Raw genomic sequence first — 16,481 nt, 5'->3', positions numbered from 1 at the left:
TACCTGGTGTCTTCCTTGAACCACTGGAACTCAGCCATGGGCACTGCCGAGGCTTCACAGCTCAAGATGCCCTTCTGGCCAACGGAGACCCCTGTGTTCTTGGCTTTGGAGATATAGGGGGGGTCTGTGGGGGGATGCGGAGCAAGGCCATAAGACAAATGAGAAGCAGGACAGTTGACAGTCACCTGCTGTATATACCCCCTCCTCCAGCTAAACAACCATCTATCTTAGGAAAAGGACTTCTTGCTTGAAGATACTGCATTTACCCGGCATCTTCTTCAAGCCTTCAAATGAACCCAGAGTTAACAATTCTCCCCATTAGCTAAAAGCTCTGATGGTCACAGGAAGGCCCCGTGGCCCTGGAGATGGTGATGAGCACAAAGATCTGACACAGTGTTTTCCTGTTGGAAACAGCTTGGGCCTATTAAGAAAATGGCCTTGCCATTGCTTGTCCGTCCCCATGCCCTCCTGCCCCCTGGGACTCCCGACAGTGGATCCACTCACAGTTGACAGTGATCTTTACTTTCCGCACGTCAGGGGCAGCAACATCATTCAAGGCGCTGCACTCATACTCCCCGGACTGGTCACGTTTGATGTCAGAGATTTCCAGGTATTCATCCTCACTCACAAAGCCCTGGCCTTCTGGGAGGCAAGAAACAGACAGAGACAATCAAGAACCTATGCAACTGGGGACATAACTGTATTTCCATCTAGAATTTAGAGAAGGAATGCAAAAATCCACAAAATAGGGTTTGAACCTCAACTCGAAGATTCTAGACATCTGTTGGCCCCAAAGTATTTGAAGAAATTCTCTGATTGAATCTTGGGTCAATACATTTGGGTCCAAGTCACTTTAACTTTTCAGATCATTTGTTAAGAAGGGCATATCATTCATTTTTTAAAATTTTTTATTTTATTTTATTTTTTAACTTCACAATATTGTATTGGCTTTGCCATATATCAACATGAATCCGCCACAGGTATACACGTGTTCCCTATCCTGAACCGTCCTCCCTCCTTCCTCCCCGTACCATCCTTCTGGGTCGTCCCAGTGCACCAGCCCCAAGCATCCAGTATCGTGCATCAAACCTGGACTGGTGACTCGTTTCAAATATGACATTATACATGTTTCAATACCATTCTCCCAAATCATCCCACCCTCTCCCTCTCCCCAGAGTCCAAAAGACTGTTCTATACATCAGTGTCTCTTTTGCTGCCTCGTATACAGGGTTATTGTTACCATCTTTCTAAATTCCATATATATGCATTATATACTGTATTGGTGTTTTTGTTTCTGGCTTACTTCACTCTGTATAATAGGCTCCAGTTTCACCCATCTCATTAGAACTGATTCAATTGTATTCTTTTTAATGGCTGAGTAATACTCCATTGTGTATATGTACCACAGCTTTCTTATCCATTCATCTGCTGATGGACATCTAGGTTGCTTCCATGACCTGGCTATTATAAACAGTGCTGCGATGAACATTGGGGTACACGTGTCTCTTTAAATTCTGGTTTCCTCAGTGTGTATGCCCAGCAGTGGGATTGCTGGGTCATAAGGCAGTTCTATTTCCAGTTTTTTAAGGAATCTCCACACTGTTCTCCATAGTGGCTGTAGTAGTTTGCATTTCCACCAACAGTGTAAGAGGGTTCCCTTTTCTCCACACCCTCTCCAGCATTTATTGCTTGTAGACTTTTGGATCACAGCCATTCTGACTGGCATGAAATGGTACCTCATAGTGGTTTTGATTTGCATTTCTCTGATAATGAGTGATGTTGAGCATCTTTTCATGTGTTTGTTAGCCATCTGTATGTCTTCTTTGGAGAAATGTCTATTTAGTTCTTTGGCCCATTTTTTGATTGGGTCATTTATTTTTCTGGATTTGAGCTGTAGGAGTTGCTTGTATATTTTTGAGATTAGTTATTTGTCATTTGCTTCATTTGCTATTATGTTCTCCCCTTCTGAAGGCTGTCTTTTCACCTTGCTTATAGTTTCCTTTGTTGTGCAGAAGCTTTTAAGTTTAATTAGGTCCCATTTGTTTATTTTTGCTTTTGTTTCCAATATTCTGGGAGGTGGGTCATAGAGGATCCTGCTGTGATGTATGTCAGAGAGTGTTTTGCCTATGTTCTCCTCTAGGAGTTTTATAGTTTCTGGTCTTACATTTAGATCTTTAATCCATTTTGAGTTTATTTTTATGTATGGTGTTAGAAAGTGTTTGAATTCTTTTACAAGTGGTTGACCAGTTTTCCCAGCACCATTTGTTAAAGAGATTGTCTTTAATCCATTGTATATTCTTGCCTCCTCTGTCAAAGATAAGGTGTCCATAGGTGTGTGGATTTATCTCTGGGCTTTCTATTTTGTTCCATTGATCTATATTTCTGTCTTTGTGCCAGTACCATACTGTCTCGATGACTGTGGCTTTGTAGTAGAGCCTGAAGTCAGGCAGGTTGATTCCTCTAGGTCCATTCTTCTTTCTCAAGATTGCTTTGGCTATTCGAGTTTTTTTGTATTTCCATACAAATTGTGAAATTATATGTTCTAGCTCTGTGAAGAATACCGTTGGTAACTTGATAGGGATTGCATTGAATCTATAAATTGCTTTGGGTAGTATATTCATTTTCACTATATTGATTCTTCCAATCCATGAACATGGTATATTCCTCCATCTATTAGTGTCCTCTTCGATTTCTTTCACCAGTGTTTTACAGTTTTCTATATATAGGTCTTTAGTTTCTTTAGGTAGATATATTCCTAAGTATTTTATTCTTTTCGTTGCAATGGTGAATGCAATTGTTTCCTTAATTTCTCTTTGTATTTTCTCATTATTAGTGTATAGGAATGCAAAGGATTTCTGTGTGTTGATTTTATATCCTGCAACTTTACTATATTCATTTATTAGTTCTAGTAATTTTCTGGTGGAGTCTTTAGGGTTTTCTATGTAGAGGATCATGTCATCTGCAAACAGTGAGAGTTTTACTTCTTCTTTTCCAATTTGGATTCCTTTTATTTCTTTTTCTGCTCTGATTGCTGTGGCCAAAACTTCCAAAACTATATCATATCATTCATTTTAAAAATATTATTATGAGGATTAACTAAGAGAGTACATGTGAAATACTGTAGCACTTTAATAAGCTTTGATATTTTGAAAGAGAATTGCCATGGTCAGCAACATAAATTTTTAAATGTGGGAATAATGTTAGGGTATGTGAATATGGACATCTTTGTTTTTCACTACATTTTCACCATGTACTACATGTCTTTGTACACAGAATACAAACTACTAAGACGTGTAGAATGAATAAGTAATCAGTTAACATTTTGGTACAAACAGACACAAAAGAGCTGGTTGGTTTCAAACGTCCTGGGGAAGACACAATGGTGAATGAATGAATGAGGAAACCCTCCTTGATTGCTATGTAGTAGGTGTTCAAAAAACATTTGCTAACATATAATAACTGAGAGTCCCAAATGATAGAGGTCTGGTTACTCGAACCTGGGGTGAGGGTACTTAATAATTGTAATACCCAGCTTTGTGGGACATTCTGGAGGCTTTGCTTGTATGCATGCTAAGTCGCTTCAGTTGTGTCCAGCTCTGTGCAACCCTATGAACTGTAGCCCACCAGGCTCCTCTGTCCATGGGATTCTTCAGGCAAGAATACTGGAGTGGGTTGCCATGCCCTCTTTCAGAGGTACTTCCCAACCCAGGGAATGGACCTGCGTCTCTTATTTCTAGACATTTGTGAAACTTGCAATTCATGATCCCAAATATTCTGGGGCTGAGAAACTGACATTGTTTGCAGCCACCAGAACATACTCTTGCAACGATCTGTCTCTGCCTCATCCCTCATTCCACTTCCTGTGGCTCAGTGCAAAGAGGACAGACCTTATATTGTCTTGCATCTGCCAAAGCATCAGCCTCCTTTAAAAACCCAGCCCCCCAAGGGCCAAGGAGAAAGTACATCCATTTGCATTTCTTATAAGCCTGATACCTGATTCCTTCTTGTGCTCTGGGCATGAGAGCAGAATTCGTTTTCAGGACGATAAAAATGTTTTGTAAATTTTCTCCAAACCCATAGAAGCATATCTAATCCAATGGTCACTCAGTCAACCAAGTCTGGGCCCACGATGGGTTTGGGATAGGAAGCGGATGTTGGGGCTGGGGGAGTTGACGGGCAGACACCAGGCAGGTGCTTTGGCATCCTGATTCCGCTGACATAGAAGCCTTGGGACATTCCCACCACCTACCCCTTTCCCAGGACACTGACTTTTTTCAGCTCTTCTGGCCTTTCTTGCCACCATGCCCTCCTTAGCTCAGCACGCCCATCCAGGCTTTGCCTTTAGTGTCTGGATCCTGGTTGCCAAGACCAACAGCAGAAAGTATGGGGCTTCAGGCAAACATGTAAACAAACAGAGTCTCCAAGTGAGCACCACCCTGGGAGGCCAATCTCATGCTATTTTGTGAGGGAAATCCTGCATCATTGGCCAGCAGGAGCAATTACTGGCCAGGGCAGCCTCCTGGGATTTGGGCCTGTGGATATGACCCCAGGACAAGCCCACAGGGAGAGTTTCAGGATCTTGGGGAATCTGGTCAAACCCACGTGAGGAGTGACTGGAAGCAGAGGTGAAGGGGAAAACGGGGTTCTGGGCAAGCCCACACTTCCCAGCCTGAGATCTGAGTGTCAGTTCAGAATGGTATTACCGGGCTAAGTCTGGTCCCAGGCACTGGACAAGAACTTTGAAAACTGTGAGGGAGATGTGCCAGGGCAGTTGCCTCCTGGGCCCCGGGGTGGGGCCCTGTTTGCTGGGACCTCGGGGTAGCGGGGCTGGTCACAGCCCTCCATCTCACAGACATTTAATTATCCAGGCTGGCTCATATCTAACTCCTCAGTGTCATTAGAGGGATGTCAACCTTCTCTCACCCTCATCTCCTTATTTCTCTTAGACTTAACAACATCTCAGTGTCAAAGGGGATCCTGAAACCACTTATTTCAGGATGTGTAATAAAGATACTTCCCAGGTGATACAATGGTAAAGAACCCAGCTGCTAATGCAGGAGAGCCGCGTTTGCCATCCCTGGGTGGAGAAGATCCCCTGGAGAAGGAAATGGCAACCCACTCCAGTATTCTTGCCTGGAAATCCCGTGGACAGAGGAGCCTGATGGGCTATAGTCCATGGGGTCTCAAAGAGTTGGACGTGACCAGACAACAACAAAGATAAAAATTGCCTCGCTCATTAAAATGATGCTGGTTGACCAACCTAACTGTTTTGAAGGAAAAAAACAACAGCGAAATCATACAGACATAATGACTTTCCAGACTCAGTGTGCCATTTCTGCGGTGAATAAATACACAGGATGGAGAGGAGGGCTTTCTCCTATGAAGACTCCATCATTCTTTCAAATTGTACTGCAGTGAATTTGCCACGAGTAATTAACCTCCCTGTACTTAACCAAGGAGATGAGCTACCTGCAGTGGGCCTGGCAGGAGCCTCTGGCGGGGTCACTGACCTACCTTTCTTGGGGAGAATGAGTTAGACCCACAGCAGGCTGCCCAGTTTACACCAGACAGATGGCTTAAAGCCCCTGATGAGGCAGATCTGTGATGCTAGTCGGCACAGAGGGGAGGGAGCCCTTTGGGTATGACAGGGGTCTTTGCACTGGGACCCCGAGTGAGTGTCTTCTACCAGAGCGAGGGGACAGACCTGGGTCCTCCACGGGGGAAACTGCTGGACAACAAGGCCACTCCCTGGAACGCGGGGATTTATCTCCACTCTCTGTTCTGTTTGCATGGACTGTTCTGTGACAGCAAATAAGGGAGGAAGTAAGAGTGTTTTGCACAAATTGAGGGTCGTTACGATAATACTACCTCATTAAGTGAGAAAATGAATTTCGTCAAGTTTGTTCTGTCAAGTAAGTGGTTCTCGGGTTTTAATTGGCACATAAATTCCTCCGAGATTTTATGTATTACATATAGATTCTGATGCAGTAGGTGCAGGGTGGGGCTTGGTTTCTGCATTTCTATCTTAAAGCAAAACTGTGGGGGAGACATGAAACTCTCGTTTTCATACATTTTCTCAGAAAACACAGTCTAGTCTTGCAGCCTATCTTTTCTGTAAAGTCCCTTTTGACTGTATCTTCAGAATTTTCCCGTGGTACCCAGAGCATCCTGCCTGCACCCCGTCTGCCCCCATTTCTAAGTGTCTCAGGACTTCTGTGCTCTTGGCCTCCCGTCCCCATTCTCCATGCGCTGTTCTCAGCCCGTTCTGACTCTCTTGTGCACCTGGGCCTGTGAAGGGGTTGGCTGGTCAGTGACATTTACTGCCTGCCCCTTGAGTTGAGATCCTCGTGGAGCTTGCATCTCCAAAGGCACCCTTTCTTTGAAGCTGCAAGCTTGGCTGGCAGGTCTACATTGAGGATCTGGATCCTTGAAACTACCTTTCCCACCGTGTCCTTGTGATCTTAGTGAAAAACACATGCACCCTTGGACACCACTTTTGCTAAGAAAAAGAAGAAGATGTTGACGTTCATCCCCACCTCAAGCCCAAGGAAGGGGGTGGAGATGCTGTTTCCTTAACCGCTTTGAATACTGGGTGAGATTTGCAAAGCAGAACAAATCTAGGTTGCTAAATGCCTGGAGACCTGGCAAACTGCAGTGTGGAATGCTTTCCCTGCCCTCTGCAATTCTGGTTGTGACATAAAATCCTGATTCCACGCTGCAGAGAAAAGCACAGGAGGCTACAAATGCTTGAATCCCCTTTGCTAGCTGCCAGTAGGCAGATTGCTGACTGGGGGACAGAGAGAGGGAGACAGGCAGGAGGAAATACATGAGTAGGGATAGGAAAGGAGGGAGGAGGAGGAGGAGGAAGGAGTCACTGATGTAAGGAAGGGAATAAAGGTAGATGGGGTGCAGGCGAGATGCCCAGGCTGCAGGCAGGATGCTCTGGGTACCATGGGAAAGGTTGTAAAGACACAGTCAGAGAGATTTAAAGAATAGATAGGCTACAGGACTACAGCATTTTTTCTAACGATATGAAAATCAGAGTTTCACATCAGCCCCACAGTTTTGCTTTCTGGTAAGAGGTCCTGAAATGAGCCAGTAACCCAGAGGCATCGCATCCTGCCCTATGCATTGGGACAGCCAAATATAACATGATTGGAAGTCAAAGGAAGTGGGCTTTGCATCACTGGCAGAAATATATTAAAAATGCAGGTTATTTCTTTCCACGGAGGAGCACTTTGAAGCAGATAAGTCCAGCTCACTGTATTAGGAAGATTAAGATCTGCAGGGATACAAATGGCGCCATTTATCAGGGGATGGAGGGGTTTCTTGGACCCAGACCCTGCAGATGCAAGGCACGTGCCTGGGGAGGCGCTGAGTTGGCCCCGGGTTCCATGGGCACAAGGCAGCCTCTTGTGCAGGAATATACATTCTGACATAACAGTCTTGGAGCACAAGGAACATGTAACCCCCAGCAGCAGGGTCTGCACCATTTCAGAAACGGAGGCAGGGGGTGCAGACACACCCCAGGAAGAAAGGTCCCTGGTCCGGCCTTCTGTTCCTAATGTCACCTGCAGCTATTTTACTCATCCTTATGATGAGTGAGGTGATGGGTAAGAAGCCAGGAGGTGGAGAGGATATTGAAGGCAAGGTCCTTGACCTTGGGGAGTCCATAGGGTGATGAGCCGAGAACTGGAATACTTTATATGTTTTTCTTTTCAGTTTCAATTTTTCCATTCTTAATTGTTTTGGACTCTCAAGTCAGGGATGGTGGGTCAGGAAGACTTACTAAAGAGGGAAGAAGAAACCTGGGTGTTCAGGGGTGAAAAGCTCAAAGAGAAAATTCAGAGTAAAATCTAGGAGCTTCCTGACCCACTTTTTCTTTCTCCTTCCACATCCCGTCCTTCCAAGCCTGCAGTTTTGCAGCCGTCGGCCCAATTTTCCCTTCTTCTTCCCCAGCCAAGTCCTTAGATTTATAGAGTTGGAAGTACCAGGAAGGGTCAGAGATTTCAGCCTTCCACTCTTTTGATGATGGTGCCTGACAGAATATCTTTCCCTCCACGCGAACGTCTCCCAGGGAGGATTCCAGGGGGCAGCCTATTCCTTTGCCAGACTATTCATTTCATTCAAGAAATCGTCCTCATTTGGAGGCAAAATGCTGCCCACCTTCTCCCTTTGAAATGATGAAAAGCCACCAGCAAGGGGCCCCCAGCCCCTCCACCCCTCCCTGTCAGCCACAGGAAGCTGCTGTTCTATCTGGGGAAGATGTTTTGGGAGGTAAACGCCAGCACCTGTCACAGCTTTCGCCAGGATACCTGTCAAGAGGTGACTCCTGTGGCACACGCCTGGGGGAGGGTCCCTGGGGGAAGAGAGCAGGAGAGGGTGACGATGGAGGTTAGGAGGCGCTGGCCCAGGGAGGCATGGGCTTCGGGAAGGAATGGCCAAGAAAGGAGAACGCAGATGGGCAAGAAAGCGAGGGGAGGGGAGCTGTGGCTGGAAGCAAGGTGGTGGGAGGGGGCACCCCGAGGGCACTGGACTCACGAGGCAGGGCTTCCGGAGAAGCCAGTAGTTAGTTTCCTGGCTCCCCAGCAAGAGGGGCTATTACACACGATTCCTAACATTACCGACCTTGGAAATGTGGAGTCAAACACCCCAACGACCCCATGCATGCTGCTCATCAGCTAGGCTCCCACCAGGCTTTCTGATTGACCCTGGAGAATGAACAGTCCCTTGCCCACTCATCAAGGTAGCCATGCGAGTGATCAAAGAGCTAATCCTACTCCTGTGAGGAGTGCTCCATGCGTAGGAAAAAGTGTGGGTTGATGGGCAGGTTGTATATTTGCTGGAAACCCCACCCTCGGGGTCTGGAGCCAGGTCACCTCAGTCAGGTGGGGGATGCGGGGGGACGGTGTCTGGAGCCCTTCCCCTGCTTCAATCCCTGGGAGTGCTCGGGATAAGGCAGACACTGTCAGGGGTGCACGTGGGGATGTGTGCCCAAATCGTGTCACTCGCCCCTCTCTCCAGGATTCTGGTCTATAGAACAGAATCACAGAAAATGAACCCTGAGCAGACGAAAACACCAACTTCGTGGCTGTCAAGCTGGCCTACAGTCTGGGCTCAGCATGCAAGACTAATGTGGGTCTTGTCTGTCTCCCTATGAACTCAAGACAACTGGACTTGTACAATGCAAGGACTCAAGCCGAGTAAGGTCTGACCGTGGGCCCCAAACTGGACCTTCGAGAAGGGCTGCCTTGAAATAAAGAGTCTGGGTTAGGAGGACTCCTTAGACCCAAGCAGAGTAGATCAGAAGGTGATGGAAACCAGGAGTGCAGCCCTCACTGGGAGGTGACGGTCTTGTCCCTGTTTAGCTGTTGGAGCAAATAACCTCACAGTTACCCGAGTCCCCCATCTTCCATGGGGGGACAAAGAGTGATCCCTAGGGAGAGGAGATGGAGGAGCCTCCTTCTGGAAATCCACAGACTGGGAAGAGGGTCTCTCCTTCCTTCCTAGGGATCTCCTGGTGTCCTTCTCCATCACACACCTCCTGACACAAAAGCCTCCTTCTTTTGAAGGATAGAAACCTTAGAACACACTTGAGTTGGGAACCAGCAGTTGAGAAACTCAGCACTCATTCCCTACCTGGTGTCATCCACTCTCAGTTGCGGACACACAGAGAGGGAAGGACACCCTGACTTCTGTGACCTCCTTGTGTGACTGGTCAGGCTGAACTCTGATCACTCTGCACATGATGGCTGGGGGTTTGAACCCCTGAATTTGCCCCCCACCAACTCTCTCCTCATTAGATCTGCTCTCTCTGCTCATCTCTGCACACTTCCAGCCTTCCCCACCCCTGACCTCTCCCTACGCCACGGCAGGCACCCAGCAACACTGCGCTCCCTCTGTCTTCCAACCAGGAAGTGTGGATGGAGGCCCCAGGCAGCCTTGACTCCCAACTTCAGCTTCATCCCTTCCCCACACTGGACTTAAACAAAACTGTGATGAACCCACAACCCAAGACGTGTGCTTGGCTTGGTTTTACCGACGCTTTCTTTCTGAGATGCGTTCACTAGCTGTAGGAAGAATCAGGAGTCATCAGAGAGTTTTGGAAACTAGATGACACTCTTGACCCAGAGGGAAGGGGCTGCAAAGAGTGATGCAGAAACAGCCAGGCTACCTGTGAGGATGTGACCCAGTCCCCTTAAATGAGAGTTTGGACTGTGGGCCAGGGAGAGAAGAGAGACAGACAGACAGAGACCCAGGGAAGGCGGATGCAGAAGGCAGGAAGCTGGGACTTCACACATAGACAGACTAATGGCTGAGGACGGAAGCTTGAATCCATTTCCGGAACAGGTTGCCTGATCTGGATTCAAAACGTAGTTAATATTTATATTCTAAAAAGTGTCTAAATATAAATATACATAAACAGTTCAGACGGAAACATAGAGGTTGAAGGAAAAAAAATCATCACACTTTCAAAAGCAGAGCTTAAACAGCTACATTACTGATAAAATGTTAAGGACACTTGGACAGTTTTTATTTATCCCATGCTTTCCTCTTGTATTACTATTATTTGCACTCTGAACCAACAGGGTTATCTCAGTGTTAACAACTACCAAGTGAAATGAATTCTGTGCTTTAATCTAAATAAACTACTGCTTAAAAAAAAAAAAAAAGCTGATGAAGGCACCGAATGACCTATTGCTTCTTTCATTTATATATGTTTTCAGAAAGCTAAACCTGACCTTACCTGCATTAGCCTAAGCAGGCACCTCCAGTAACCCAGACCCCGTTTCTCAAAGAATACCGTATTTTGTAGGAATGGAAAGGCCCCGGGCCAATACAACCAGTGAGTTTCCTGAGGGCACTTTGGCAAACTGACATTTTGAGCTCAGAGCAGACCTCTAGGGTCGGAATCCGCGGGGGTCAGGTAGCACCCAACATCTTCAAATGATTTCTTTTTTGCTTTTCCATCCCGGTTTATGACAGGACATTGAATGCAGCTCCTGGTGCTGTAGACCGTGTTGTTTATCCATCCTGTATACAAGAGCTTGCATCTGCTGATCCTAAACTCCCTCTCTGTCCCTCCCCTGCTCCCCACCCCTTGGAAAGTCTTTCTTTTTTGAATTTTTAATTTTGTTGATTTATTTTAAACATTTTTTGCTGCACTGTGTCTGTTGCTGCGCTCGGGCTTTCTCTAGTTGCCATGAGTGGGGGCTCCTCTCTGGTTGTGATGCCTGGCTTCTCATCACAGTGGCTTCTCTTGTGCTGGTGCACAGGCTCTAGGGTGCATGGGCTCAGTAGCACTGGTCCACAGTCTCTTAGTTGCCGCCCCCCGGCACGTGGAATCTTCCCAGACCAGGGATCGAACCAGTATCCCCTGCACTGCAAGGTGGATTCTTAACCACTGGACCACCAAGGAAGCCAGAAATTGTTTCTGATGATAGAGCAACATCATAGCAAATGCTTTACCTCTCACTTGCTTTGTGGCGGGACTTAAAACTTTCCTTCTACCCCACCTGCCATGCTCAGTTCCCTGGGGACAGATGTGTGTGTGTGTGTGTGTGTGTGTGTGTGTGTGTGTAGTAATGCCATCAAGGCCTTTGTTACTTTTATAGGTGGGTAATCATACTGTTAGGCTTGCCTGGACAGTTAACACTGTTTCCCACTGTAATTACTGACTGCTGTCTTCGGCTCTCAACACCATGCTGGTCTGGATGACAAACCCCGTGGCCCCTGCCCTCTGGCCCACAGAACGGCCTGTGTCTGGTCCCAGTACCAGGGCCGCTGCAAGTGCCCCACTCTGGGCTGCTCTGACACTCACACCTTTATACCCAGCAAGAGGCAGTGACTGGGCTGTCAGACCCTGCGGGACCAGATGCAGAGTAGTCCCCCGGACTCTGCAATCCTGGAACTCTTGGTGCACCAGCTTGGTCTCCTCTTGGAGAACAGGGTGATAGGCCAAGTGAGGGTCAGCCCTGCATTCCCTGGGGAGATACCCAGCTGGGGCTCAGGGTCCGAAGTCCTGGAGGGTCAGAAGCCAGACCTCAGCCTTCTGGTGTGGAAATGCTGTGGCCGCCCTTTCCCAGCTCCCTGGAGGAAGAGCACAGCCTGGTTTCTGCAGGTGAAGCTCAGATGCAGCCTAATTCCTCCTGCTTCATCTCTTTCTTCTCTTCTCTTTTCTTCTCGCCTTTATTCTCTCTTCCCATGGTAGTTCCCAAGGGCACAGCTTCATGGCAGTGGTGCTAATTATCACCTTCATTAATATTTCTGAAATACTTCGATTCGCTCCTGGGCAAAACACCCACGAAGCCAAGCAGCACTCAGCAGGCAAGTCACGCCGGAGCTAGTGGCTGCTTCATGGAGCACGGACCTGGCTCTGAAGCATCGCAGGGAGATAGTGCAGCTCAGGTGCTCAGCTGTGACTGGGCTGAGAGGGGAGGGCGAGGAGCCGGCGCTTAGCAGGCGAGTCCTCTGCTCGGGGTACGGGAGCGCTTCCTGCAGGGTGGGGGCCCTTGGAAAGTTTTTGACAAGGACTCTCCGTATCCACACACCGGGAGCTATTTCTAGGCAAGTGGGTCTCCCGCCCACCATCCAGGCTGGACTCTGATCAAGCTGATCTCTCATCAACGGCATCTGTCTCCCTGGCCCCTCTTCTTAGCCTCATCACTGTAGAAGGAACATTCCATGGGACCTTCTATGACTCTGGGCCAATCATAGGAATCAGGATATAAGACCACTGAATTGGACTTCAGAAGACCTGGGTCAACCATCAGGGTCGCCACTAACATGGTATGATTTGGGCTAAGTGTTTTTACCACTCCAAGTCCCAAGATTTTTTTTTTTCCTATCAAATAAAAATTGCACCAGAGGACTTCTAAGGTCATTTGTAAGTTTCTTAACTTAGCAGTATGGTTAGTGACCCAGAACGCTAAATAATTCTTTGAGTTCTGGAAACTGATGACCATGTGTTGATGGGCAGAGTTCCCACCAGGAGCGCAGGGCCACTGGCCTCTGAAGAAACATCAGAAAGTCCCTGTACCCCAGCCTGTGCACTGGGGAACTGGCCCAGCCGCCAGCACTGGGCCTGGGGTCTCGATGACTCAGACCTCAGAACAGAGACACCCTGTGACTTCAAGGTGGCCTCATCTGTCACTGTGCAGCGGCTGTTTCGCGATGGGGGAGAGAGGAGCTGACAATTATGAAGGACTGTGTGTGTCCGGGGGTAATGTCTTGTATTAATGGAGGAAATTAATTATTTCTTTTCCCTTCCCAGTCTCCCATGCACGCCGATTTTGACAAGTAGCTGTTCTTTTCTCCCTCCCCTCGATGGGCAGATTGGAATAATGTCTTACAGATATAACTAATCATCCACTGAGATGACTCAGGGCCCATTTTCCCAGGTCTGAGGTTCACTTCAAATGCAGGACCACAGCGCTCTCTGCTTTCTGTCCTCCCGCCTTCCCGGCAAACACCCCTCCTTCGCTACGTGGCTCACCTCCTAATCCTTCCCGACCAGACAGCAGATGCTGGATGACAGGCAAGGGGCCAGCAGCAACGAGGCCCCATACTCTTCAGGACCACAGCCCACACCTGCCCCGTGCATGCACAGCCAGGACCTGTGAGGGCCACGTGGGAGATAAAGGCAGGAAGATGGTAAGGGTGACTGGGTTCCATGGGGAGGCCTGGACCAAAGGATGTTGGACAGAAAGAGAGGTTGGGAGGGCATCTCGTGTGCCACTCCACGAGGGACAGGGCCTTGAGCCTCGGGGGAACAGGTAGCTGTATGGATGCTGCCTATAGTTTCCCAGGACCCTCCAAGACCACCCAGAGAGGGCAACTCTTAAGAACTGGTCAGGATGCAGTGTCAGTTACCCTGTAGTGCGGCCCTGACTTACTCACATGCAGCATTAGAGGCTCTTTCAGTTACAAAATATTGTGCCCCGAGGTAAGTCCTGGAAGTGATGTAAGTAACAGAGTGCTATGGGCTTCCCCGATGTCTCAGTGGGTAAAGAATCTGCCTGCAATGCCGGAGACACAGGAGATGTGCATTCAATCCCTGGGTTGGGAAGATCCCCTGGAGGAGGAAATGACAACCCATTCCAGCATTCTTGGCTGGGAAATCCCATGGACAAAGGATTCTGGTGGGCTACAGTCCACAGCATTATAGAGTCAAACATGACTGAGCACACACAAGCACAGGGCATGCTATGTACCTGATTCTGCATATCACACACACATGAACACACAGATACGTATATGATGTGTGCCCATAACAGCAGAGAAACGTTCAATAGGGAAAATGAAATCGGGAGCTGTTACAATTCGGCCCCCATTCCCCTGTGCGGGTTTCCCCCTACACTGAGCAATTCAGCACCAGCTCAGGGTCCCGCAGTTCAGCCTTATTCTGATGCTCTCTACCTGGAGTTTCTGCAGCTCTTCCCCCGACCCCCACCCCTCATCCACCCACCCAGTTTCAGATGCCAAGTTCAGGTCCAGGTTGTCACCTGCGCTCCTGACCCAATGGCTCCAGATCAGAGCACGCCACGTCCCTCTCCTTCCGTGTGTGTTAGTCGTTCAGTTGTGTCTGACTCTTCGTGACCCTGTGGACTGTAGCCCACCAGGCTCCTCTGTCCATGGGATTCTCCAGGCAGGAATACTGGAGTGGGTTGCCATTGCTTTCTCGAGGGGATCTTCCAGACCCAGGGATAGGACCCAGGTCTCCTGCATTGCAGCCAGATTCTTTTACTGTCTTGGGTTTGATTAATTTGCAGAGCAGCTCACAGAACTCAAGGAAGCATTTTACTTACTAGATCAGGAGTTTACTATGACACGATATAATTCAGAAGCAGCCAGTTGGGACCCACAGAGAGCAAGATGCAGAGGAAGTGGCCGGAGCGTAGTGTCCTCCGAGTTTCCGCCCTCCCTGAATTATCGCCACTTGATCAACAACCTGGAAACTCCTGAACCTCTTTTGGGGGGGTTTATGGAGGCTTCACGGAGAAGGCAAATCCCATGGATGGAGGAGCCTGGTAGGCTGCAGTCCATGGGGTTGCTAAGGGTCGGACACGACTGAGTGACTTCACTTTCACTTTTCACTTTCATGAATTGGAGAAGGAAATGGCAACCCACTCCAGTGTTCTTGCCTGGAGAATCCCAGAGATAGGGGAGCCTGGTGGGCTGCCATCTAGTGGGTCGCACAGAGTCGGACACAACTGAAGCGACTTAGCAGCAGCAGCAGCAGCATGGAGGCTTCATGGCATACGCATGGTTGAAATCTTGGCCACTGATGACTGAACTCAAACTCCAGTCCCCGCCCCTCCCAGGAGATGACGGTTGGAAGAAATTTAAAGTTTCAACCACCTGATCACAGGACCCAACTTCCCTGGCAACCAGCCTCCATCCTTAGGTGTCATCCAACAATCACCTTATCAACATAACAAAAGACACTTTTCCTCTCCTCTCAGGAAATTCCAAGGGCTGGAGGAGCTCTGTGCTAGGAACTGGACAAAAGCCAAATAGATATTTCTTATCATAAATCACAGTGTCATAGTCATTCTTTGCAAACTTCCCTCATTACTTAGGAAATAGCATTACACCAGGTCCACAAGCGATCTCTAACTCTCCATGTACATCTGAGTGAGTTACTGACTTAAAACCTCCTTGGGCTTCCTGCTTTATCACCAGTGAAAATTAGGGATTAGATTAGATAATTTCTGAAAAGCATGAGCTCTAATATTTTATCATCAGTAGCTGAGTTGGTTGAAAAAAATGTTTCTTTCAACCATTGATTCAAACTATGGGTGTGTGTGTGTGTGCACATACAAAGAAAAATATAACAAAATAAGAAATACATCTCACCTTCAGTCTCATGAGAAATCTCAAAGAAATAAACAAGCCCAAAGAGCCTTGAGCTTAGCAAATCAAAGCCGATTCATCTTCAGAAGAAAACAAGTGATATTTACATTATTAAATCACAATTACAAAGCCAATCAGCTGAGGAAGAGGAGAGACTATTTCCATCAATTATTCCTGAACTGAACATAATTTTCCCATCACCTGCAGATTGTAAATGGGAGCTCCAGCTCATCCCAGAACTCTTCCATCAGAGGAGTTATTAATCGGGTAATAACTTTGTTGAATTAGCAAGGACACCGATGAGATGGGGGGGAAGCAGGACACAGGGAGCCCGCAGGTGGCAGCCAGGTTAATTCCTGAGACAGGAGGAGTCTGCGTTCGGCTCCTGCCCCTGCTTCCCTGCTGAAGAAAGCACTCAGCTCTGGGGTTTCCATTCCAGGGAGTCAGCGGGTGGACAGGTAACACTAAGTCAACACTGCATCCTTTGCTGGCTGCAGGAGGGCTCTGATGTCTGCTAGCTATGAGGGCGCCCGGTGTTTGGGGAGCACCTCTGTCTGTTGGCTTTGTTTGGGTGCCCCCCTCCCCTCATCCCTGTAAGAATGGGGACTTCAGTCCTGGTGGGAAGT

General features: G+C 47.9%; 1 protein-coding gene across 8 annotated transcripts in view; it reads right to left on the bottom strand.

Moving 5' to 3' along the window:
• Window positions 1-16,481, bottom strand: part of OPCML (opioid binding protein/cell adhesion molecule like) — a 1,072,821-nt gene that overhangs the window by 35,973 nt on the left and 1,020,367 nt on the right. For 5 of the 8 annotated variants that reach the window (XM_024986975.2, XM_024986977.2, XM_024986979.2 and 2 more), the window contains 2 exon segments: window positions 505-642; window positions 4-124 (listed from right to left, as the gene is read on the bottom strand). In XM_024986975.2, the coding sequence (XP_024842743.1) occupies window positions 4-124; window positions 505-642 (259 nt within the window). 8 annotated transcript variants of the gene reach the window in all.

This window comes from Bos taurus, chromosome 29 (genome assembly GCF_002263795.3).
Source record: "Bos taurus isolate L1 Dominette 01449 registration number 42190680 breed Hereford chromosome 29, ARS-UCD2.0, whole genome shotgun sequence".
Lineage (NCBI taxonomy): Eukaryota > Metazoa > Chordata > Mammalia > Artiodactyla > Bovidae > Bos > Bos taurus.
Note: the sequence above shows the minus strand (reverse complement) of the source record. Positions and strands in the feature narration are given on the sequence as shown.